The following is a 24,598-nucleotide window of genomic DNA, read 5'->3' on the forward strand; positions in this document are numbered from 1 at the left end:
TTACAATACTTGCATATATGGCTGTTTTGGATGTTAAGTTTGGGTTAATTAGGGAGGAACGAAAGCGTTCTTGTGAAGGAAAGGAAGGTGCCCTGGACTGAATGTGGCAGCAGCACAATAATTGTTTTACCTCGATTATGTTGTTTTCATAATCGTTGGAAGCCAAAATTGAAAATCAATTACAATTAATCGCACAGCCCTATATTACAGTATTAGTGAAAAGTAGCCTATGTAAAAGCATGTCTTTTGTAAAAAATTTACAAGTATAAAATCATGAATTTGAACAATCATATCGTATTTTACATTTGAAGTTTTACATATCCATGAGATAGAGGCCTTTGTTTTGTATTAAAACACCAGAAATACACATTTGGTCCAATGTACAATTTTTTATTAACAAAAGGGTCTTTAAAGAGGACCTATTACCTATTATAAATGTGTGTGCATGTAAACTGGAGTTTCTTTTTTTTTTTTACTGCGTGCGAGGGAAAAACATCATTACATGGACTTACAAAAGCATAAAAATAAAAAGAATCAGTATCTAAACCCTATTTCTCAGCAGTATAACCACAGACTTTTGTTGTGTTCTCACCATTTTTTTAACAACTCCGTCCTGACCTATGCAGTTTAATGTCTTAATGGAGAAAGTTGTATCATATCTGAAATGGAAGAGAGGTTTAAAAAAAAAAATGCCACTGTGACCTGCACAAGTTATGCTTGCAATGGTGGTTCGGGTCGATCAGATTGTTCTTCTTGACTGTCATTATCAGACGCAGGCTCGATCTGATACAGCAAAACTGACGCCATAGCGTAGTTACAGTAGTCTTTACAGTGCCTGTTCACAGCACCAGAAGCTAAAACGCGCCGGTTATGGTAAGGGGAATTATATTTGTGACACACGCTCCAAGCGGTAGACCAATCACAGCAGACTGGGCTTTCCGGAAGGCAGGTTTAAAAAAAAAAACCTAAACTAAAACAGAGCGTTCAGACAGAGGGTGAAAACGGGTGCCTATGTAAATTAAAAGAAAAATGAGTTTTTTGAACATTTAATCATGTAATTTTATTCTAGACCCCCTAAACAAAATTATTAACCTGTAAATGAGCATAATAGGGGCCCTTTAGGAATATAAATTGAAATCAGGTGTATCTGGGTCTTGTAAAAGTCAGTTGGTGTAGGCAGTCCTTATATGGCACAGTCATCTTGAGGGGAGGGGCTAAAGGCGGAGCTCCGTAGGAGATCCAGACAGTTGACAAGGACGAGGGAGCCAGTGATATGTCTCCAGCGCTTGGTGATGGGGTTCTTCATTTTGTCCAATCCAGTGTGAAGTTCCTGAATCACATCCCTGTAACTGTCCCCAATCTGGGCTGCCCATGTGACCAGGAAGTCATAGGCAGGTTTCCACATAGCCTTAGTGAGAGGAAAACAATTTAAATATTAATTTGAGTTTGACATGTAAACCTGCATGGACACGATATTCAGGTGTCTATACCTGTATACTCTCCATTAGAGTGAATGTGTGCAAATTCCCAAAGCCAGTGAAACAAAGAGTAAGAGGAAGCTCATAATCTCATCAATTGTTGGTAGAACATTTTGGTTCCTTTTCTGAGCTAGATGCAAACACTTAGGTTTGCTGTAATCGCTGCTCAAACCCAGTTCTGTCAGGACCACTATCGTCAAACACGATTGACAATTAGCATACAGATTGGCGGTATGGGCAAGAACTCCCTGCGCATCCATGCAGCCTAGCATGGATAAGCCCCCCTTAGGGTAAACAGAACAGAACCAACATGAATGTATTGCAGATAATCATTAATTAAGAATTTTAGGGGCTGTTTACACGACACCATTTTCAACTAAAAACGTAAAACTTTTTATGCGCTTTGGCTGTTCGTTTACATGACAATGGCGTTTTGGGTGCCTGAAAACGCAAAGGGTTTCAAACGGGTTTCAAAGTGCAAGTTTTTGAAAACAGTCTCTGCGTAAACAGCAAAAACGTGAATCTCTGAAGACGATGACGTCGTGCACATGCATATTACGTGTTTCATTGCCGTCTAATGGCCTGGCAGAAGAATACAGCGTTTTTTGTCGTTTTCGTGGATCCGTGTGAATGGGGATCGTTTTTACAATGGTATCGTCTGAAAAGAAAAACTTCTCCGTTTTAAGCACATCGTTGTCGTGTAAACGTACCCTTAATGTACAACATAATTCAAGAATTTAGTCAGATTCAAAGGGAATCAGAATGCCAATCCTGACTGGCCGAGAGGAGGAGCTGGGAATGGAGGAAGGTAATTAGATCCTGAGAAGCGCGATATCTGTTGACAATACTGAAGGAGCTTATATAAGAATGCTGTGCTGGGCGTCGTATTCCTAATGGTAGACGTGGATCAGCTGAGAGTCAGCTGATGTGAGCTTGACTAATGTGACCAGCCAGAACTGACGCTGCGCTTGATTTTTAAACTTTTCATATGTCAGCTACTGTCTCTCGCACCAATCTCACTAGGACATTGTTCTTTATCCATTTGTTACAATTTAGAAGATTCAACATTCGATACACTAAAAAAAAAGTTGCTGCCTTAAATTTTTAAGTACAATCAGCTTGGATGTTTAAGTCAATTCAACTTAAATTACATTAAACTGTCTTAAAAAATGAGTTGAATCTAGTAAAACTTGTATAACTAAAAAAGTTAAATATTGCTTAACTTATTTTGATGAGTTAAAGTAATGTTAGAAAATGTTGTCAACTTATTGATAATATATTTTTTTTGCAGTGTACTTCAGATATACTTTTTTTTTTCTTAACTTTATGTAAACACAATCTATGTCTGTGTTTTGTTTGCACAGTTGTCTGTAATGTCAATTGTGGTGAGCAGGACGAGGTCGCCGGTGGCGTGATTACCAATGAGCGACACCTGCGCGACGCACCAGTCTCTCGATGTCCACTGTCGTCGCTCCTCCTTTTATGATTCCGCTCCTCCGTGAGAGATACGAGACTGGTGCGTCGCGCAGGTGTCGACTTGCTCAGTAATAATCACGCCACCGGCCTCGTAGCGTTCTCCCACGGACTTCGACCTCATCCAGCTCGCCACATCAATGTTCTACAATCTGAGCCACGTCCTTTAGTCTGGGTTTCCCCATACTGCCTTCCCGCAGCGCGATTTTATTCACGCTGAAAGGCAGTATGGATACCATGGACCAAATTTTCGCCTCATTTAGGGAACCAATCACAGAACGGGGAGGGAGCAGCAAGACGATGACGCGTCTATGCGACACACCAAAGCAGTTTGTTTATACCTATGGATCAAACATGGCAGTAGACGCGAAGTTACCTTTCGATGCAGCCTTACGGCCGTTTCACACATAGGTTTCACACCGCAAGCGTGAGCGGCATTTGAGCAGCGCGTCAGCGTAACTACAGCTGCAGACGCGCGAGAGTATTCACACTGGAAGTTTGTACAGTGTCACAGCAGCGGCTCCAAAGCTACATATCGTTAGCCTCATAGCATAATTGCCTAAGTCATTTTGTTTTTTCTTGTTTTCCAAAGAGATTGAAATATGACTTCGGCATTATATATAAACGAGCAATTCTTTACAAAGACAACTATACATTTGTTTTTAGAAGTTGGTCATTTTATAACATTGATAGTCTTGAAAGTTTGTAATGGGGAGGTGTACAACATTCGCATATAAGTTAAATGTAATACAACAAAACAACCCAGAAAATGGCTCCAATCTATTAGTTTCAGTCATACTTTCGATGTTTACAAGACCGCAACTCCGCGGATAAAAAACAAAACACACAAATAAACCAGACACTCGTGTTTGATTTGGGTTGTGCTAGCCTGTAGCTGTCTGTGTGTTAACGTTACATGAACTAAAATAACGTTTATATATAATATTTTCTGGCTAGTTTACTTTAGTTTTTTTATTTATATAATACACAACTTTCACCCAAACTGAATAATTAAAAACAAGTTTTTACCGGGTAAATCTTCTATAAATATTTTAGAGTCTTTATTTTCTTTTATTTGCCTACTCAAGTTCTTGTTAAAACTCAATAGACATGCTAATTCTGTGCATTTTGGGCACTTTTTGTGTGAAATCACATTTATTTTTGTCCATCAAAAGTGTGCTTTCACTTTAATTTAGCGTGAGCAATGCAGCAAAAAACAGATTCGAAACCCCCGCTTCACTGCTGCTCACGCGCCGCTCCTGCTCGACGCTCACGCGCTGCTCCCGGTGTGAATGCACTCATTGATTAACATGCACAGCGAAAAAAATACGCGCCGCTCACACATGCGGTGTGAAACGGCCGTTAGATACACGCCATCGTGTAGGCTACACATAAATCTCTGACCCATCGGCCATCGTCGTCTCCCTCGTCTAATTTCTGTCGCTCTACATACGTCATCTGGTATAATCGAAACGATTGGCTATGAGCTACGTACAGGCGCATTTGATAGACATTCTTAGCACCCAATAAACGGCTCTGGGCATTCGTAAACCACGCCTCAAATACGAGAAAATGAACATGTGGTTCCCAGACCCAAGTCTCAACGAGAATTGGGTCTGGCGTTAGCCAGGCTACACGTCCTTAGCATTTCAATGTGTTTTAAACACTGTGTAAACTGTGCAAACAAACTCAACACGTTTTTACAACCCAATCTCATAAGAAAATATATGCATTTTACAAGGTGGTGATTTGACACGAATTTGTACAATGTGATTTGTACGAAAATGTACGATTTTTAAAAAGAAAAAAACTGTAAGCATGAATGTCCTAAGCACACCCCTAATTTGTCAGCGGGGCGTAAGCAGATTGTATAAAAACATACGAATGAGATCATATGAATTAGCCACCAATTCTGCAAAACGTAAAATAGTTACAAATTGCCATGAGATATATTGTGCCTCCCTATTTAATGTTACTCTGTACTCTGAGAGTCTATCAGCACCAGCACAGAATAACAGAGCTTCCACATTCCAAAATCATCATTCATGACTTGTCATTAATAAAACATGCTCTTAAGTTAAATTCCTGTAGGAGTATAGCCTTGTATTTTAGTTGATAGCCAGTCAGTTTTAAAAGAATATTTCACCCAGAAATGTACTCAACCATATGTAAAGCTTAAAAGGGTGGTATAATGCCCCTTCTTATAATATGTAAAATAAGTATCTGTTGTCCCCAGAGTGTGTATGTGAAGTTTTAGCTCAAAATACCCCACAGAGAATTTTGTACAGCATGTTAAAGTTGTCCCTTTTTGAGGGTCAGTAAAAGCGCGTAGTTTCGTGTGTGTCCCTTTAAATGCAAATGAGCTGCTGCTACCAACACAAAAGGGCGGAGCTTCACGAGCTCATGTGTGTTAACAGCTCCGATTACCTCACGCAGACAAGCACTATAATGTTAGAAACTGTTCTGCCTTTTATGTTGAAACTGGAGTCGGACAATGATGGAGAGACTCAAGAAGAAGTGACAACGTAGACTGCAACAGGATGTTTCTGAATGGTTAGTTGATGAATTTATGTTGCTGATGTGGAGTTAACTATCTTCAAGTCTTTGATTAGCATATTCTGTCATGATAATCTATAAAATCGCTTGTGTGGGAAGCTCTAGGAACTGTTGTAAGATGCCTACAGAGTGACATGCTATTGCATTTGTTGTATACAGACTCACAAATGTGCTGTACTACAACAACTCTTCCTCTTCTCAACACTGCTTGTGTGTTCCCGGGGGCGGGGTTTATGTACATTTTAGGGTTAGTGATGTCACTAACCCGGGAGGAATGTCGTGTAGTCCCTACCAGCTGTTTGTATTAGTCCTTAAAAAACTATTTCTTTAAAAGCAAATATCTTCCTTTGCTTTGAACTTTGAGCGTTGTAACTTTGCAGATGTTGTGTATGCTCAAACAGCAACATTACACACTAACTAAAGTAAATGATGGTGAGTAAATTTGGTTTGGGTGCATTGTGAGTTTGTTTATACCTCGCTGTCCAGTTGTCCTCTGCTGTCCCTGTGTGGAGCTTCATATGCTTCCATCTGCTGCCGGGACACTTTAGCCAGTCTCTCAGCAAGCTCCCTCCAGCGTCCCGCAACCTCCACCGCTGTGGTCAACAGCACAAAGTCCATGACCAGCCGTGCCACCAGGCCCTGACAGTCCATCTTCAGAAGAGCCTGAAAGAAATATACAGAAATGCATACCAAATTTCCTTCTCTATTGGTATATATTGGTATAATGGAAATTTAATTGTGCAATTCTTTTGCAATTGTCTAACACTTGCTTAAGAGTTATAATTTCATAAAGGTGTTATAGGGATCACTCAAAAATTAATATACTGTCATCATTTATTCACCCTCATGTTCCAAACTTGCATGACTTTTTTTCTTCTGTGGAACACAAAATAAGTTATTTTGAAGAACTGTTTTTATTTATACAGTTAAAGTCAGTGGGGTCCAAAACCACACAGGAACCCCTTGACTTTCCTTGCATGCACAAAAAAGAGACATATTTTTCAAAATATGTTATTTTAGTCATACTGGTTTGGAACGACATGAGGGTAAATGATAACAAAAATGTAACTGTCCATCTAGATGCAGTCTTTAGCAAAGGAATATCCATTTTCTCAAACTGTACATTTTAATATTGTATGCCCAAACACTATTGTAACATTCAAAATGGTTTATTTCAGTTTTCATTGTTTTCAGTTACAAATTTTAACATTGACCATTTATTGGTTATCAGCTTTAACATCTAAAAAATAATGGTAGGTCAGTATCGGCCATAATTTTATTACCAGTGCATCCCTAGTAGGGGTGTCACGATTCTCCAAATCCTCGATTCGATAAAATTTTCGATTCGATTCTCGATTTTTACATTTATTTATTTTTTAAAGCCGAAACCGGCCAATCAGGATGCTCTCTGACTGTCTTACATGCGCTTCATGAGGCACATACGCAAGGTCTCTCGCTCTCTCCCTCTCTGCCGTGCGCGCGCTATACGGTTTGGAGCACAGTTTTTTCTGTCTCGCATGCGCGCTCTTGCTCGCTCACTCTTGCTCGAGCACTCTAGATTCCGGGAGATTTTAACTAATTTGCGGGCATCAGGGAGCCGCTATCAATATGCGGGAGACTCCCGGAACTTCCGCGAGACTTGGGATGTCTGCAAAGTAAACTGTGGCTTTTTTTGAAGCACGAACGTTGTCAACATAACTACTGGAAATCCCAAAAAACGTACACACCTGCGACTTCAATGAAAGAGGAGGGGGTTCAAGTTCTGTCGATGGGTCTCCTGCATCTGCAGTTGCCATGCTATCTTTTGAATGGCTGTAGCTAATTTAGAGGAGGTTGACCATAGACTCCAGCTTTTCAACACGCGTGTTTTTTCCCGCTTGGCACGCCGAACGCACGTGACATGGGGGCATGGCAGCATCGACGATTCCATTTTTTAATTCGAAGTTCGAGATTGTGAATTAATTTCGGTCGATTTCGATTTTCCCTACAATGCATTACCCCATATATGCTTAAAATATCATGCCCAAAATCGTAAATGACGTTGAATCTATATGCAAATATTTGACACAGTATAATAGTTCAAATCAAACTGAAATTTATAGTTTGTGTAGTTGTGTACTATTGTTTATCTGCTTTCATAATCTCACACCATGTCATCTGCTATTTAAAAAAGCGTTTTCTTTTTCCCTTAGTTTTTGCTAAATAAAGCCTGTTCTAATAAGTAACCTTCACCAAGACAGCAATACAAACTACAAAACAGAGATAGTGTTAGTGGTTTTCTAAGCACCGCCTCAGAAAATATGGACCAATCAAGAGGTCAAGTCATCATCCAGGGTGCTTTGATAAATGTGGCGATATGCAGGAAGCGACGTGCATGCTCCTGTGAGCACAATATAATGAGAGTGACTCCGGGCCCCTTGGACAAGGGAAATGTTAGGGTGGAATATCCGGCCGTTCTTTTGGCAAGTGTTCTGTCTTATTAACGTGACTTTCTTTTCTCCCTTAGAGTTTGTTCTGACATTTAAAAAACTGAATAAGGACTTCTATTCCACTGTGCCTTTTGAATATATGACATTCACTGATCTACAAAACTGATCTGATGATGATGACATGTGACATTTATACTTTGTTAGCGCTTTATACAATAAAGAAAAGAATCAGTCTTTCTACTAGTGCCATCAGTGAATGTAATTCAGCATTTGAACATGCATTTGTCAAAAGTGCAGGTGTTCTTCATGCACTCAAATATGGTCTCACAACAGCAGCAAGTGTTTAAAAGTACACGCCCTGAACCCACTAATCTCTGATTCCAGTTCCATGGCTTGGAATGTTTGGAATGACAGGAAGTCTGCTCGGAGGGGGAGGAACACGGCGCTGAACACGGAGCAATGAGATAGCAGGAGTCTTGGATGCTTTCCATCTTATCAAAGATGTTAGTTCTACAAACAAACAGGACGGTATGTTTTTGACTTGTACATTCAGTCAGTGCTAAAAGGAAGATACATTTTTGTGATCGGTACAATCTTCATTCCTCTCCTGTAGCACAAGAAGTGAATTTGCCACTCACTGTCTGGATGCAAGTGAAATAGAGATCATATTGTGTGTGAAAGTATCACACTCTGTACACATTGATTGTGTGCATTAGCTAAAGAAAGATAAGGCCTTTCATGTGCACCTGTTTCCTGAGGTGTCTCACCTCTGACCCCTGTCACAGTCAGGAACTTATTAAGTACACCCTCCAGAGACCCAGTAGTAACAGAAAGACAAACAAAATCTGCTGCTTAGAATCCAGAACCAAATGTTAATTCCTCAGATATGACAAGAATGTCAAGTAAACGTAACTAGAAAACAGAATATCCAAATGTGTAATCATTTAAAAATAAATTTCTCTTAATATGCTGGAATCACACATAAAATAATAATAATAAAACAATAAAACAAACAAATAATGTCAGACAAGATGCTTGTAAATTGAGGTGCACAAAAAAAGAAAAGTAAAAAATGTTTTAGTCCATTGGACTTTCCTATATCTCTGAGCCTCTTATCTCCATGATTTATTTGTTTATTTTTTGGTGTGCAGATTCTTTCTTACTGATGATACAATGATTCAAAGTTTACCCAGTGAACCTAGCTGGCTAATTTTGGCACAGAGAAAGTTTATTTTATATTAATATTCTGGAAAATAGTTAAACAGTTCCAAAAGAAGTGTTGTTAATTTGACCTATAAAAAGTCTGTAAATACACACATTTACAATTGAGTAGCGCATCGGAGTGTTTTTTACTCAGTAAAGTGACTTGCAGTGAAATCAAGCTTAAAAAAAAAAGAATATGTTCATTTGGAATCCAATTGACAGGTATTCATAGATTTCATGTGACGTCACACAGTGGAGCGGCCGCCATTTGTAGGACCGAATTGCAACATGCCGTCTATCTGCTGTGCTGTAAACTGTGATAACAGCAAATCACAAAGATATGTTGAGAAATTAACGTTGACCTGGAAATTTAAATAAAAGTAAAATTAGCAATTACAGGTTAGCTAGCTAAATTAAAACATGTAGTTTACAATTGGAACACGTATTCTCTATATACAACCTTATTCTAGACCGCTATCTATATTTACATTATAACCTTAGTTATACGTTTGGCTGAATTATGTTGTTGTTACCTGCTTCAGTATGCTAAACTACAGCTCACTGTTTCTGCCTTAATGCATTGTTTAAATTAATAGATTATTAGCTAACTGCATGATTTATATACATTGCTGAAATGCATAACTCGGACACTCTAAATTGTAATGTAGACACATGCATTTTCTAAAAAAGCTGCTTTGATTGTGAAAAGCGCTATACAAATAAATGAGAATTGAAAATAAAGGTGTCCAAACGTCACTGATAATACAAGAGATATGTGCTTTACCAACATTATTAGCAATTCAGTTCAACGATGCTTTTATGTTCAGCGATTACTGGTGTAACGTTAATATTGCTTGATTAACAGAGTGCCACTTACCCTTCCTGTTATCAAGAAAATTTTCTTCATGGGGGCATTTAATACAACACTAAATCATAAATCAGATATACCTGTACAATAACATTACGATGTCCAGCAATCAATGTAAATAGTCCATTGAATTTAATTTGTTGTTTAATGACATTCAACATCCGACTATTTTACATATGTACTTTGATGGTCCAGTGGCGGAACTTTTGCCAAGCGTGTCAGAGGTTATGGGTTCTAATCCGCCCTCGTACCCTTTTTTATTAAAAAACCCTTATTAAAATCGATTGTGTTTATCAGTGGTTGTATATCAGTCAGGAACACATTTGTGTGCATTTTATTTTGTGATTTCATTAAAGCGCGCATCCGTGTGAAGACTGTGCGGTGTGCGCGAGTCACGAGAGAACACTGTTTCTGCACCACTGATCCAGAGTCAACAAGCACTTTGATCACTTGATTTAAAAAACAACACATTTCAGCGTGCTAGATCACCTCTTATTTTACTTTTATTTATGTGTATTGGTACATCCGTGCCGCAAGATGTTTCAAAAGTGGTGGGGACATGGAGAGGGATTGTGGACGAGGTAACGTTAGATGTAAATGTCAGCAAACGTAAAATTTGGCAAGTTTTTACTAGACTTTAGTGGAGTCAGCAGTTCGTTTAACAGTAAATACGGATCTATACCTAAAGTATCTATTTTATTTAAATACCGTTGCTTTTCATCTGTGCTATTTAAGTGTGCAACATCTTTCCGATCACCAGGGAGAGATTATGCGATTTAACGCAATGGTCCTAAAGATGGCGGCCACAACAAAAAAGTCACGTGACTGAAACCCATGAATTGTTAGCGTCATGATCTACCAGTTGACCTACTACAGGAATTTAATTATATATTATTACACACAAAGCCTGTCTGAGCAAATCAAGATATTTTTTATCAAGAAGATTCTTTACATTCATTCTTTAGATTCTTAGCCTTGATTTAACACTGCATGTGCACTAGACAATGCAGCTTTCATTAATAATAAGACAGCTGAACACACGATTACTTAAATGCTTTCAGTACGCTTCTCTCTGAAATTCATCTTCTTTAACATCTGATTTTATGATATTACTCATATTTCATTATATTTCCTCTTGCTTGTCTCTTTTGATTTCCTGTAAGCTGACCAGTCTTTCTTCTTTTTTTCTGTTTATAAACTATTGTCTGAAATCTCTGACCATTTATACAGAACCACTCTTCTGCTCGAACAATAGGCTAAGGGAAATGGGAGGAGACCGCTGGGAATCAAAGACTCAAAAAGTTTAGAGACATTCACTCGTTCTTCTGAAGCATGTCTATTCATCTGACCCTAAATAAAGCCCAGACTGGAGAATATGCCAGGAAAAAGTTTTACAACTGGAACTTTTACTGATTAAAAAATGGAATTGCAAAGTTCTATAAAGCTGTTCAGTCAGAATGTCCATTTTTTAGGTAACCCGAAAGACTAATTCACCACGGCTTCCCTTGGGAATTTCTAATGGGTTTCAAAATTCACATTTGACTGTGTGTAATTTATTTTGTAAAACAAAACAGTAAATTATCTTTGTGTTATATTAACTGCAGACCTCATTTTATTCATAAATCAAAAAGCCAGAGGGAATTCAAGAGGGATTCCATTGCTCTAAAATGCAAGTTCTTCTCTATTCAGAATATGCAAGTAGTTTATTAAAACGTGCAGAGAATTAGTTGCATATCTGTTAGCAATCTCCTGGCAATAGATTTGTAGGTGTGGAGGGATTATGGCGCCTCTCGGTCCATATTTGATGCTTCTGTATAGATGGTAACAATAAGAAAGGAAACATCTGCACAACTAAGACTCTTCAACACGTTCACATCTTCCGGCATTTTCACTCACAGGTCTGGTGTCACGTTTGAGATGGTCACAGATGACCCTTCCTAATTTTAGTACATGAAGATCATTTAGCCAGCTTCACTTCAGTGATATCAAGCTCTTAAACTGACTTTGTCAAAGGGATGTGCTACGTGACAATGTATATTGTCAATATCATAATTTTAATCTCACTACAAATGTGGTGTTTTGAGCAGATGTTGTTTGAGCTCATTGTTATTTCAGTTGAGACCCAGCATTAACTAAACTTAAGCGTGTCTGCGCATGCCCTTTATATGATGTCTCTGTGTGTTGATATCAGATACTGAAGATATTCTTTTTAAGTCTTGAGCATTTCGACTGTATGCTTTTTTTCATTTGGGTGGTTGTTTACTTTTACAGTTGCACATACGTTGAAAGTTTAAAAACCCTATTTTGCTAAATTATTGTTAGGTGATTTGGTGTGTTTCTGACTTTTCAAAATTGGTTTGAGTAATTGAATCACACACACACAAAATTGCATAGATTATCGCAGCCAAAAATAAACGTTAAAGGAAAAAGTGTGTAATTTCTGACAGTGTTTACACTTTTCAGGAAGTCAACCTTCAGATATTTACCACATTTACCTTGAATATTTAACATTAAAATGGCTAATTAAAAACACAGGATTAATGAGAAGGCCACTGGTGGACTGTTGTAGGCAAGGCAAGTCCTTCTTACATGTGCATTTTTATATTGATATACAGGTGAAACTCGAAAAATTAGAATACTGTGCAAAAGTAAATTTATTTCAGTAATTCAACTTAAAAGGTGAAACTAATATTATATAGACTCATGATTATGGCTTACAGCTTATGAAAACCCCAAATTCAAAATTAGAATATTGTGAGGTTATCATAGCCGTAAGCCATAATTAAGCCTCAAAATTATAACAAATAAAGGCTTGAAATATCTCACTTTGCATGTAATGAGTCTACATAATATATTAGTTTCACCTTTTAAGTTGAATTACTGAAATAAATTAACTTTTGCACAATATTCAAATTTTTCGAGTTTCACCTGTATTTAGAGGTTTAATCACAATTGCTTTTTTAATTTGACATTAAAATATGTGATTTTTATTTAGAGAGTCTTCAATGAACTCTCTCTGACATAGAGAGGTTTGTTTTAGGTAATTACTGCAGATTGACTGATACATTATAGAGCATATTTATATTTAAAAGTGTGTTTGTAATACAAGCTAAAATGCAACTTGATATTTCCCTAGGAAACATCCTGCTTCATGTTCCTGTTGACATAAGTTTTCACATCAAGCTTTATTGACAGTTATATGAAGAGTGCTCTGAGTAATGTTATTACATATTTATTTGACTGGCTCTGATATGAACTGCAGAAATTATGTATTATTCATAGTTTAATTAATACAAATCTATTCATTTGCAAAACCGAAAAGTGTAGAATAAATCCTTCAATCACATATGCGAGGTCGATTGCATGCAGCTTCATCAAGTTTTTATAATTTTCAGTAATGACATTTTTTGATTTCAGGCTGGATCTATTGCCATCATAGTTGACTTTCAGACTTTCGACTTGTTAACTTTCAAAAACGTCACTCTTCTCCCGATTCTCTTTGCAGTTGCTAATCTTATAAATAATAAATTAATTAATGTTTGACTAAAGAAAAAGTTAATTGATCATTTTTTAAATTTATTTTGAAAAAATATCAAATTTTATACAATTAGTATGTTTAGTTTCTATACGAAGGTGCTCTCACATCCACATCAACGCTTACCTTCATGAGTTCCTTCTGGAAAGACTTCCTCTCCTTGCCCTCAGCTGCGTTGCAGTCTTCCTTAAGCTTCTCGAGAACACAAGCCACTTTTTCAGGCTCACTGCCCGGCTCTGTCCGACAGAAATGTGCCAGAGGCAGATTGATGTAGCCCAAGGCATCAGCAAATGCTCTCCAACTCGCCACGTTCTCCATCAATATCGTTCGCACTGATGCGTAGATGTATGTCAGGCACATGCAGGGCTTCAGGATCTGTTCTAAAAGGACTGTAGTCATAAGATCAGGCCCTTTGAAATGAACAGGTTTCACTTTTCCCATGATTAGAATGTTTTTTGCATGCACCAACCCAATTCTTCCATGGTAATATCCGATGTACCACTCTTTGGTCCATAGATGTCCTTTAAATTTAATTTTTTCCTCACTCAAAAGAGCCATCACATCTCCTTTAAGATACTCTAGCAAATACAGGCTTTTGGACTGTCTTATAACAGTTTTAAGCAACTTAGCAAATTTCATGTTTTTGACTAGTCTGTCCTGAAACACAGGGTACTTTGTGGTCGCTGCAAGAGGAGACAGTACAATTTTGCTCACTTCCTTTTTCTTTAGGAAGCGCCTTTGAGCGGAGCTTGTGCTTGTTTTTGGTGGTGGGGTTGGGGTCTGAACGCAAAACTGGGCCAGGATACAGTCCTTATCATCTTTGACCTGAATTCGCAAAGTAAAATCTAAAATGTCAGTAGAATCCCGGGCTGCAATCATGTAGACGAGACGGGCAACTTTGCCGAGTTTGATCTGGAATCCCCTCACGGTTCTTGCCTGTTCATTGGCTTTTACTTCAAAATTAGACATGTTCGAATACACGCCAACTTGAAGGTCTTGAGGTTTTGTTAGTACAAACTGATGCTTTCCCCAGAGCTGGAGGACAACAGGTGGAGTAGAGTGTGAGTGCTTTTTTACGTCGCTCACTAGCAACGTATTCGGGGCGCAGTCGTGGCCAAAAATGGCCACCACTGTCTTGAAGGATGGGTGGATGTGTTTTGGCCCGTATACCCCAAGAGTGACCTTTTTTACGACATGTTCCCACACCGTGTTGTATGGGGCCACAGTTTGTGCTTGGGCAACCACAGAGACATACATGCAAGGTTCTAAATTGTCCAGAGTCACTTGAACCGTGTCTCCATACATGTATGCATGTGGGATCGAGACATATGGACCTTCTTTGAAGTCGCTTCTTACGCACACCACCTCTGTGGTATTGCGGCTCTCTATCTTCACTACAACAGACACTTTCATCTCTAAAGTGACTGGGGTCTTGGTTTCCATGTTACTGAGTTTTACTTCTACCACTGGACTTACAGTAGTACATCTATCATTGTTGAGCTCCAATGGTGGGTCCAGAAGGGCCTTCAGCGATATCTGTTGAGTCTCACCAGGTGCAACATGGCCCTCAGGGATATGTATGCTGATACTGGAATCTGGTAGCTGCACGGCACCGCCAGCACTGTCCAGATTGCACACAATGTTGGTCTCTATTGGCTGGGTTTGCCCCCAACCTGGGTTTTGTCCAATGGAGTCCAGGTCGTGGCAGGATCGCGTAAGTTTACGATGATTTAGCCATGCCGTTTTGAAATCCTCTTTACTTTGATAATGCTCAGGTTTAGGTGACTTCATGCCACCAAAAAAACTCAAGGAACCTTGATTCCCATCAGACAAGGACTGTAGGACAGACAGCTCTGACATGCTGTAGCAGCGCTTGCTCCTACAAATCGAATTGTTTCGGTGAAGATTTGGACCGATCCCTGAGCCGGGACTAAAATGTGTGTCAAAGAGCCCACTTTCAAAGCCATTAATGTTAACAGTGCTGCTGGTGTTTGAGATGGGAAGTGAGAGATTATCAAAACACAAAGCATTTGCTAAATTATGCTTACTGTTTTGGTCAGAGGTGCCTTGCACCGTGCCATTTAGGAAAGGGTTAGTTGACATCCGTTTATTAACAAAAGGATTTTCATTTCTAGATTCTGTGGTTTTGGAGGACCCCGGCCACTCCCCTGAGATGTCCATTTCTTTCACTCCCTCAGAAATGTCACCTAGGCTGTCAATCATACCACTATCACTGAACGACGAGTCTCGATAATTGATTGGGTGGACATAGGCTGCTGGGATGTATCCCATTTCTTTACTGTTGTGTGCATACCACCACTCTCCACCCGATGTGTCTATAACATAAAGACAGTCTCCCTTTGAGAACTTAAGAGTGGTAAAGCTGGACGGACAGTAATCCTTAATGGCAATGACTTCCTTGACTGCTCCAAATGAGGTAACATCCAGTCGTAAGGCGCTAGGAGAAGGCGCTGGAAAAAAGATAAAGAAATGGTGCATGAGATTAAACCTAAAAGTTAACAATACGTTGATTTCAAGGTAAGAATAAGAAAAGAAACCTTTGGCACCTGTAAGGGTGGCCTCTGACACTCCTTCACTGTGATCGATAAGTGCGCCCTCAGATCTGCAGCGAGGGAGCACAGTGTTGTTGTTCGCTGATCGGATGCGATGGGCAGCCATGGTGAGTGTCGAACTCCACCTCTTGTCTCAAGTTTTTCTTCCCATGTTTCTGTTTCAGATTGAGAGATCAATGGCCTTCCATAATATCTGTTACAAAGCAATATAATGGCATTATGAGATTTTTTCTTAAAGTAAATTTGATGTTGTTTGCACAATAACACCACCAGAGATCAACTATGAATTCAAGAAAATTGAGAGGATAAATTGTAAGAATTTCATAAGAATGTTACCATGTGCAATTCTTTAAAAAACCTTTATTTCTCAAATATTTTGATTTTGATTGTATTATACTGATTGTGTGACAGTTCTTTTCTGATTAAGAAGTGCAATCATAAAAAAAATATCTACAAAGAGAATATATATTAGAAAAATGCTGTTAACTGTGATAACTGTGATTTCTTCAATGTAATTAGTCATTGTAGAGAAAATACTATTTTCATATTGGTCTATCAGGCTTGTGTGTGTATGTATGTATATATATATATATATATATATATATATATATATATATATATATATATATATATATATATATATGGGAAATTTTAGTTTCATTTCCTTGTTCCATTTATTATCCTAAACCTAAGAGAGGCCACACTTTGCCACTACATGTCTTGATGATAAGGCAGATATGGGCAGAAATATTTGTTCTTGTCCAGACATGTCTACCTTATTCGTGACATCCTCCTGAAAACAAACAGAGAATAAAAAGCCCCAGTCAATTGCTTCTATATCCTGAAATCAAATAACTAAATTTCTTTACTTTTTTAGTTTATTATTATACTTTTATTTTTGTGCAATGACTTGTGTTGTCAAATGATTGCTTCAAATATTGAGCAAAGTGATTAGAATTATTCATAAATAAATAGAAGTTCCATCTGAGCTGCGCAGTCTGCAAGCGTAAGGATCAAACAACGCTTGCTTTTAGTAATCAAAAGTAGGATAGTGTTTGAGTGGAACTCGGCATCCTCTTAAGTCTGATCATGAACTATAAAGGCTCTCCTGCTATACACATCAGTGGTTTCCATGGCTACCACCTTGGGGAAGAAAGCACACACAGTGAAGCGCCTTTAGAGAAAATGCCCAGCTGTAGGCTACTGGGAACGTCTCACACACATCAGTCTGACATATTATGAAACTACTAACTGTTTTGCACTGCAGCAGATTATCACTCCAACAAAGCAATCACTATGTGGCTAGACTCAATATGTTTCAATATGTTTAAAACTAAGGTCCCCATAAAGCCTCACTGTTAGTGAAAGCAAATTGACTCAGTGAGGGTTACAGTTTTGTATAAATTAAAACGGCAATGTTATATAGTAAGACCATTCGTAAATAGATAACATAAGCAGCAAATTAAGTATCAGCAAATGGAGAGCAGCTGTGTTAAGATGCATATTATACGAGATATGACTACAAATTTATATCTGTGGTAAACTGCTTATTTAGAGATTAGTTTCTTTAGAACAGGGATTCCCAAAGTGTGGTACGCGCACCCCCAGGGGTACGCGAGCTGCCACCAGGGGGTGCGCGAGAGGAAAAATGTAATGGCGGTCTGTTTTGTAAGTGGGATTTTTCCATACAATAAAATAAAAACCATGAACAGTAAACATTTCCTTTGTAATCGCTTTTATTTTAAATAAAAAAACTATAATTTATTAGTTTTTGATAGAAACGTTGAAAACAGCTGCTGTCTTCTACGCACTGCTCTGCACTGCAGCCGGTAACGTGACAGATGTGCTTTCGCACGTTGGCTGGCGCTGAGCCAGTGCTGTCATATATCACAACCATTGAGTGTTTTCAACCACATAATGTTTATTTTAGGTTTCAGACATTTAAATACACATAAGTTAAGTACTAGCAAAACAATGATTTTGATTTTGCTAATTTCTATGGAAGCGGCAATATTAATCCTTTTCATTATAATAAGACGACACGTTTTATTCATATCAGATACACATTGTGTACGTAGCTTCACATTTTACCCTATTCTTCTCCCAGTTCACCGGCCTCTTACTTTCATGTATTTCGTGAGAAGTGGAGGAATTGACGTCACGTGTTGTAAATCCAACAGATCCGATTCTCTGTGGCACAAACTAACGATCATGAAGGTGTTTGAACAATAAAACACATCCACTTGCACATATTTGACAATCGGAATATCAGTGTTTCATGCTATAGCTAATACATTTGTGAATATTTTTGATAAAAAAGGAAAAATGACATAAAAGCAGATCATCATTCATTCAGCGCTGTGTTGTGGTTGCGCTGTGTCACGTGACAAGGAATGACGCGTCACCATGGAAACATTAAAGTGACAAGTTCTAAAAACCGTAACGTCGCCTTGAAAAACTCACGCTGGGGGGTCAGTTAAAATATTTTAAACTTACGTGTGAAAGGGTTAAAAGTGGAAGCTTGTGCATAGCTTTGTTGCATTATATTGAAACTTTGTTGATGTTATTGTCATGCGTGTTCTGGTTATTAGCGCATGATTAAACATGAGTCTTTATAGGGCGATAAAACAAAGCTTTGTTGCATTTTTTTTTGAAGTGGGGATTGGGGGTGCGCCAACCCGGTTGGGACATAGTAGGGGGTGCGCAGGAAAAAAAGTTTGGGAACCGCTGCTTTAGAATTAGGGCAAAATGTTCCTAAAAACATGTGTGTGTGTGTGTGTTTAGGATCTGTTCTGTGAAAGACTGTTTGATTATTCCACCTTTTGTTTCAGAAAAACAGAGGAAATGCCTGTGAAATAAGGATGTGCTGCATTTCCCAAAACTTACTTTGTACAACTTTATCATATTTTAGTGAGCCAACATGGTGGGACATACCAATCATACCAATTTAACAATCTGCTTGTTGAATTAATTGTTACTGTCGTAGACATTTATATCATTGGCTTTTTTCCAAACTGAACTTGTTTTACAAGCCTGCAGAGTTTTGAAGCATGCATGGCCACTGCTTTTGGTGACATCGCAATAAACTATGTTCTAGTTATTTTATTTATAAAGCACACTTAAAAACAGTCCCTGACCAAAGTCGTGTACAAATCCAAGTAATCAAAACAAAAATAACACATACCAAAATAAGAATTTTAAATTTAAAAGCTAAAGAAAACAAATAAGTTTTCAAGAGAGATTTAAAAACTGTTATGGAAGCAGCCCTAAGTTGTGCTGGCAGGCTGTTCCACAACCTAGGACCACCGAAAAGGCTATTTCTCCTCTGCGTTCCAGCCTTGTACAGGGCAATATTTAAACATGAATTTGTAACGTTTTAACCTGTGAAGATTAAATTAATTAAAAACATTTTTGACAGTACATTCCAGGCAGAGCTCAAAACAGTGTTCAAAACAGTATCTGGACCATGTTTAATATGTTCCCATTTATCTTAATACACAGATCACTTTTGAGGAGAAATGGGTGGAAAATCATGTTCAGACTGTTAAATTAAACATTAATGCTGCAGAGAAAGTATATATTATTTAAGAGGAGCTTCTAGTTTGACATGAGAGGATGAAGGTTTGAGTTAGCCTACTAACTTAATCAAATTTGCATCCGATACAGTTACAGGCGAAAGATATGGCGCACAAGAAAATGTTCTGACATTTCTCGAATATTGTCCAGGTTTTTAGAACTAAATGCAAGTTTAAATTCTCAAACAGTAAGTTTAGATTCTTTATGTAAGATAAAAGACGGTTGGTGGGTGTACCTCAGACAAGTTGAGACGGATTGTGAAATTTCAACGGACGAGGAAATTCAGTAGACACACTCACACAGGCTCCACTTTAATACACTTTAGTGTCTAACAACACGACGAAAAAAAAAAAAAACATAAACTCTATTTAAACTGAGTTGTCAGAAACCGCAGGTGTAAATTCAGCAAGGAAAGTTGTAACTCAATGGTAGATATTGGCGGAAAAAGCAATGCGACACTATCTATGAAACCCCGATGAAGAAATAAAGGCCAATATATATATGAATTATAGCCTACTTACTTTATTGCAGATGGAGTCCAGTCTCTTGAGTGTGTGGACCGTTATGTGAGGTTGTCGTAATCGCGCGTCTCAATCCCAAACGCTTCGCTGTTCAGTGGAGAAGCTGCGTGACGTCATTAGCCAGGAGGAGTCCCGCTGTTGTGCTTAATTTCGACTCCCTGACAAATTATTACCCCCCTGGTTTAAGCCGCAAACTGATTGCCTAACTCTCCATACCTAATCCTAAACCTACCTATCCTGGGGATTTGGAGGGCTAATAATCTGGGTGTCCGAATTTGGCACTATAGGCTACACCTGAAAAACATATCAAACCCTTCACTTTAACTGCCATACAGCTTTTTAACTGCCATAATAAATGGGCCTACGCCAAGTTTTATTGAGCTAAGGTCTATATGTCTTATTAGCTACCCTATAGCCCTACTCCAGGTGTAAATTTAAATGTTTAATTGTAGTTTTAGCCTATGTGCTTTAGGCTATTTCACTCTTGAGGATGACGCTCCATTTATTGGATTAAATTGCAGTGAAAATCTTGCTCATTAGATAATTAATCTGATTTGATTTTAAGAAAGCCTCGTGTAGCCTAGTGCCCTAGAAACATTTCCACTGCATTTTGAATACACTGGCAGTCACAAAAAAGTTGCGACATTGAAATTACATTTAATCAGCTCATCAAGTTCAACCCTTTTGGGGAATGTGTCTAAATAATACATGTCTGGCATCACCTGGTGGACATGTAGCATATAGCAAAGCGGTTTGTGCCTTATAGTCTTATCTCAAATGTAACCTGCAACCTAAATTTGTTTAAAATGTACACTGGATACAGTTAGAAAATGTAGATGTCACTGTCAGTTTAACAAGTCAGAAAAGAGCTGTGGTGATGTCATTATACACTCCCATGTCCCATCTCCCTTTTGAGCTCACATGAGAAGTGGCATGTGATTTTCAGCAACATTGTAGATTTTATGACCAACAAAATATTTTCAGGAAAGAAACATTTTTATGAAGATACAATTTTTTTTTTTTTTGCCTAGCAATCATATTGTTGTATATTATTTGACTTACATAACCTAAAGTAGGCGTTTCTCTTCCTCTCAAACCCACATGCTGAAATAGTTAGTCATGTTATGGCTGTTTGTGGTTTGGATAGTTGTAATGGTTCATTAAAAATGTTACAACCAACCCCTTTATGATGATCCAGTTATCCATCACATGTTCTGTTAAGGCAAAGTCATGTGAGTTTTTTAATGCGCATCAAGGAATTTATGTGGTAAACGTGTTTCCATCGTAGTTAATGCACGTCTTTTTAACAGATAAAAAAAAAAGTTTAAGAATAAAAAAAAAGTATTACATTTTTTTGTGCACATTTTTGAATTTATGTGCATCCTGACGTTTCCATTCAATGTTTTTTTTTGTTTGTTTGTGTGTGTGTGTGTGTGTGTGTGTGTGTGTGTGTGTGTGTGTGTGTGTGTGTGTGTGTGTGTTTTTTTTAACGTGATACCATTCACATAAAAATATGTGGATGGCTACAGCTAGTGACTGAACCCTTATGTGTCAGGAATACAGTACACGAACACACAGCAGTTGTTTTTGTGATAAATGTTTAAATCATTTACTTTATTAAAAAATTACTATTCTTTGTTCTTCAGTGAAGTTCGTGCTCAAATTGAACGTCGATCTTATTTCAGCAAATTACCTCTCATACCTCTAGTGTTACAATTCACCCCAGAAGTGGGGTAGGTTTTGTAACAACCAAACTCTTTGTATTTGACATTACTCACATAATCTGTGATTGTGCAGTACACATCCAAGTGAGTTTTTTATTTGTAGTAGACATATGTGGCTGCTGTGTATCCAAGTTTGAGAGATCTACAACAAACAACCACTGAGTTATTGATGCTCAAACAAAAAGTGTTACTTCCATCCCCCGTCTTCCCCTCGTGGTAACAAATTCCCTTCTTGATAAAGTAGGCTACATCATACTAGTTTTTCATAAAGTGAATTTTTTTATAAAGTTTTATAAAATGCATGTTTCCCCTATTTTAAACAGGCTTCTTGTTAACAGCCATCCTTTTTTCTTCATTCCTTGTAGTTTGTAACTTTCCAGTTGAATGCTAAAATCCAGAGATGGGGGACTCGAGTCACATGACTTGACTCGAGTCAGACTCGAGTCGCAAATTTAAGGACTTGAGACTTGCTTGACTAAATTAAGAAAATGACTCGACTTGACTTTGACTTGAGATCCAATGACTTGAGACTTGACTTGACTTGAACTGTATGACTCGAGAATGACTTGATATACATTTTTATATAAATCATCGCAACATCCATTGATAAACAAAATGAAAGCAACGGAACCATTGACGTCAGTCATCAGATTCTGCGCGATTGCGTGACGCTGCACAAGCCCAGAAAAACATAGCCTACATCGCGGTGAGCGCGCTAAAAACAAAAACATCTCCCTGCATCGTTTCTTTTTGGATATAAACACTAGAAAATGACCATATTCATGCAAGAAGATTTGTTGTACGCATAATAACTGGCAATGGATATCGGACGACCATCACAACCTCGAACAGTCGAACTTCATTCACCACGTCTAAAAGTAGGCTAAGCTATGGCTTGTTTAACCTGTTTGTTATAGTTAATTTGACTATCTTTAAATCTAGAGAGAATACTATTGGTCAAAACAGCATGCCTCTTTATACACAATTATGTTTTCAAATGTAGCTTAATGTTGTCAATATTCAAATGATAATTAATGTCGGTATATGTTTTGTATAACATTTGCCACATTTCTTTTTAAATCATGCTTTAAAGCCAAAAATGTTGTTCTTTCCAATGACGAAAAACAATATAGAAAACTGTTAGTTTTGTCGTTTATGTTTCTCTTAATGTTATCAGGGGGTTGGTGGCAAAAAATGCCAGCAGAATTAATATGCACCCAAAATTCAAAATGTGGCGGAAAAATGGCCCTAGTATGAGTTATTTTCATAATTATAACATATATAAAAAAATATTTCCAGATTATTGGCGCGATTGCAAATGTGATGATTTTATAAAACAGTTCAGTAAACAAAGAGTGAATATTGTGATGTGACATTTTAGACATAATATTCCAAATATTTTCTGTTTTTGCTCTATTTCTCCAATGACAATAGTTCCAAACAAGCCACAGAAAGAGTTATGCGTATTTGTGATTCAGTGACCTAGTTGCTTAGTTCCAGAACGAATCTGTCATTTTGAACAAATCAGTTGACTGCTTCTATGACTCGTACATTAAGACGGTGATTTGGCGCCACCTATTGGCGGTTTTAGCTTCATAATAGGCTAAATGCCAACGGCTGTTATATAACTTATATAAAGGGGATGCCAGTGTGAAGAATGCCATTTGGTGGCATAGGAACCATTATACTTGAATTGTGAATTGTTTAATACCTTTTAATGGTCTTCTGCAATGTTTGAGGCATATTTATTTTTTCATGCTTTAATGTTGGCCTAATTTCAGTTACATTTACATTTTAGGCTATGTAGTTTGAAATTGTATTTATTTTTTATTTTTTTTATTTTTATTGTAGTAACCACTCAGCTGTATGTGGAAATGCATATTTAAAAAAAATGTTGCAAATAAAACCATAGTCCACAACTTATGTAGTTTTAACTTATTTTAATATATAAATTCAGTGAAATCATCAAACGTTTGTATGACTTGCCAGTGACTTGTGACCCAAGCTACGACTTGACTTGACTTGCTTGACATAAGGCAGTGACTTGACTTGACTTGCTTGCTTTTATAAAAAATTGACTTGGACTTGCTTGAGACTCGAAGGTTAAGACTTGAGACTTGCTTGTGACTTGCACATGTGTGACTTACTCCCACCTCTGCTAAAATCAAGGAATTTGTTGTATCTCATGATTTTTAAAAATCCAGTTAAGCTCCTATTCCCATTCACTTAGATAATATCATGTTCACTTGTCCTCAATGTAACAGATTAATTTCTTAACTAAATGTTCTCACTTCTTTGAATTTATTTAATCCATATCAGATTGGTAACATGCCTTTATATTTAGGCTAAATATAAAGCCTTTATATTTAGCCTTTATAGTTAGCCCCCCTCTGTATTGTAAGTAGGCATATCGATTGCAATAAAGCTGAGATTGTTGTTTCTGTTCTCAGACAAGATTTTCTTCTATGGATCTGTTTATCTCTGTGTATGCTGTGTGGTGGGCCCTAGTCACCAAAACCAGAGCAGTGTAGTCCTGCTTCCAGAGACCCACCTAAAGGTTGCAGGATTGTGGATGATCTGATGATCAGAATTTATAGTTGCACAGATAGGGCGCAACCACTAGATGTCATCCAAAAACAGCTGATAGGAAGTTTTTGCTTTT

The 24,598-nt window shown here is 37.8% G+C and overlaps 1 protein-coding gene across 3 annotated transcripts; it reads right to left on the minus strand.

Annotated features, from left to right (window-relative positions):
• Positions 1 to 1,004: 1,004 nt before the first annotated feature.
• Positions 1,005 to 20,294, minus strand: sh3bp4 (SH3-domain binding protein 4). Of its 3 annotated transcripts, none has more exons than XM_056251919.1 (5): positions 20,213 to 20,294; positions 16,110 to 16,296; positions 13,669 to 16,013; positions 5,982 to 6,170; positions 1,005 to 1,408 (listed from the first exon to the last, which is right to left on the minus strand). In XM_056251919.1, the coding sequence occupies exons 2-5, from the start codon at positions 16,219 to 16,221 to the stop codon at positions 1,184 to 1,186; spliced, it is 2,871 nt and encodes a 956-aa protein (XP_056107894.1). In that variant the 5' UTR covers positions 16,222 to 16,296; positions 20,213 to 20,294; the 3' UTR covers positions 1,005 to 1,183. The 3 variants fall into 3 exon arrangements, with proteins under 3 accessions (XP_056107894.1, XP_056107896.1, XP_056107895.1); XM_056251921.1 differs by having other exon boundaries at positions 16,110 to 16,270; positions 20,213 to 20,278; XM_056251920.1 differs by having other exon boundaries at positions 16,110 to 16,308; positions 20,213 to 20,224.
• Between the last annotated feature and the right edge of the window lie 4,304 nt (positions 20,295 to 24,598).

This window comes from Rhinichthys klamathensis, unplaced genomic scaffold, assembly GCF_029890125.1.
Source record: "Rhinichthys klamathensis goyatoka isolate OS25496 unplaced genomic scaffold, OSU_Roscu_1.1 h1tg000090l_1, whole genome shotgun sequence".
NCBI classification, from domain to species: domain Eukaryota; kingdom Metazoa; phylum Chordata; class Actinopteri; order Cypriniformes; family Leuciscidae; genus Rhinichthys; species Rhinichthys klamathensis.

Coding starts and splice junctions, on each gene's coding strand:
- sh3bp4 (XM_056251919.1), bottom strand. CDS start 16,221: ATGGCTGCCCATCGCATCCGATCAGCGAACAACAACACTGTGCTCCCT. Junction 16,014..16,109: donor GTCAGAGGCCACCCTTACAG/GTGCCAAAGGTT, acceptor TCTTTTTTCCAG/CGCCTTCTCCTAGCGCCTTA. Junction 1,409..5,981: donor GAGGACAACTGGACAGCGAG/GTATAAACAAAC, acceptor CCTCTCACTAAG/GCTATGTGGAAACCTGCCTA.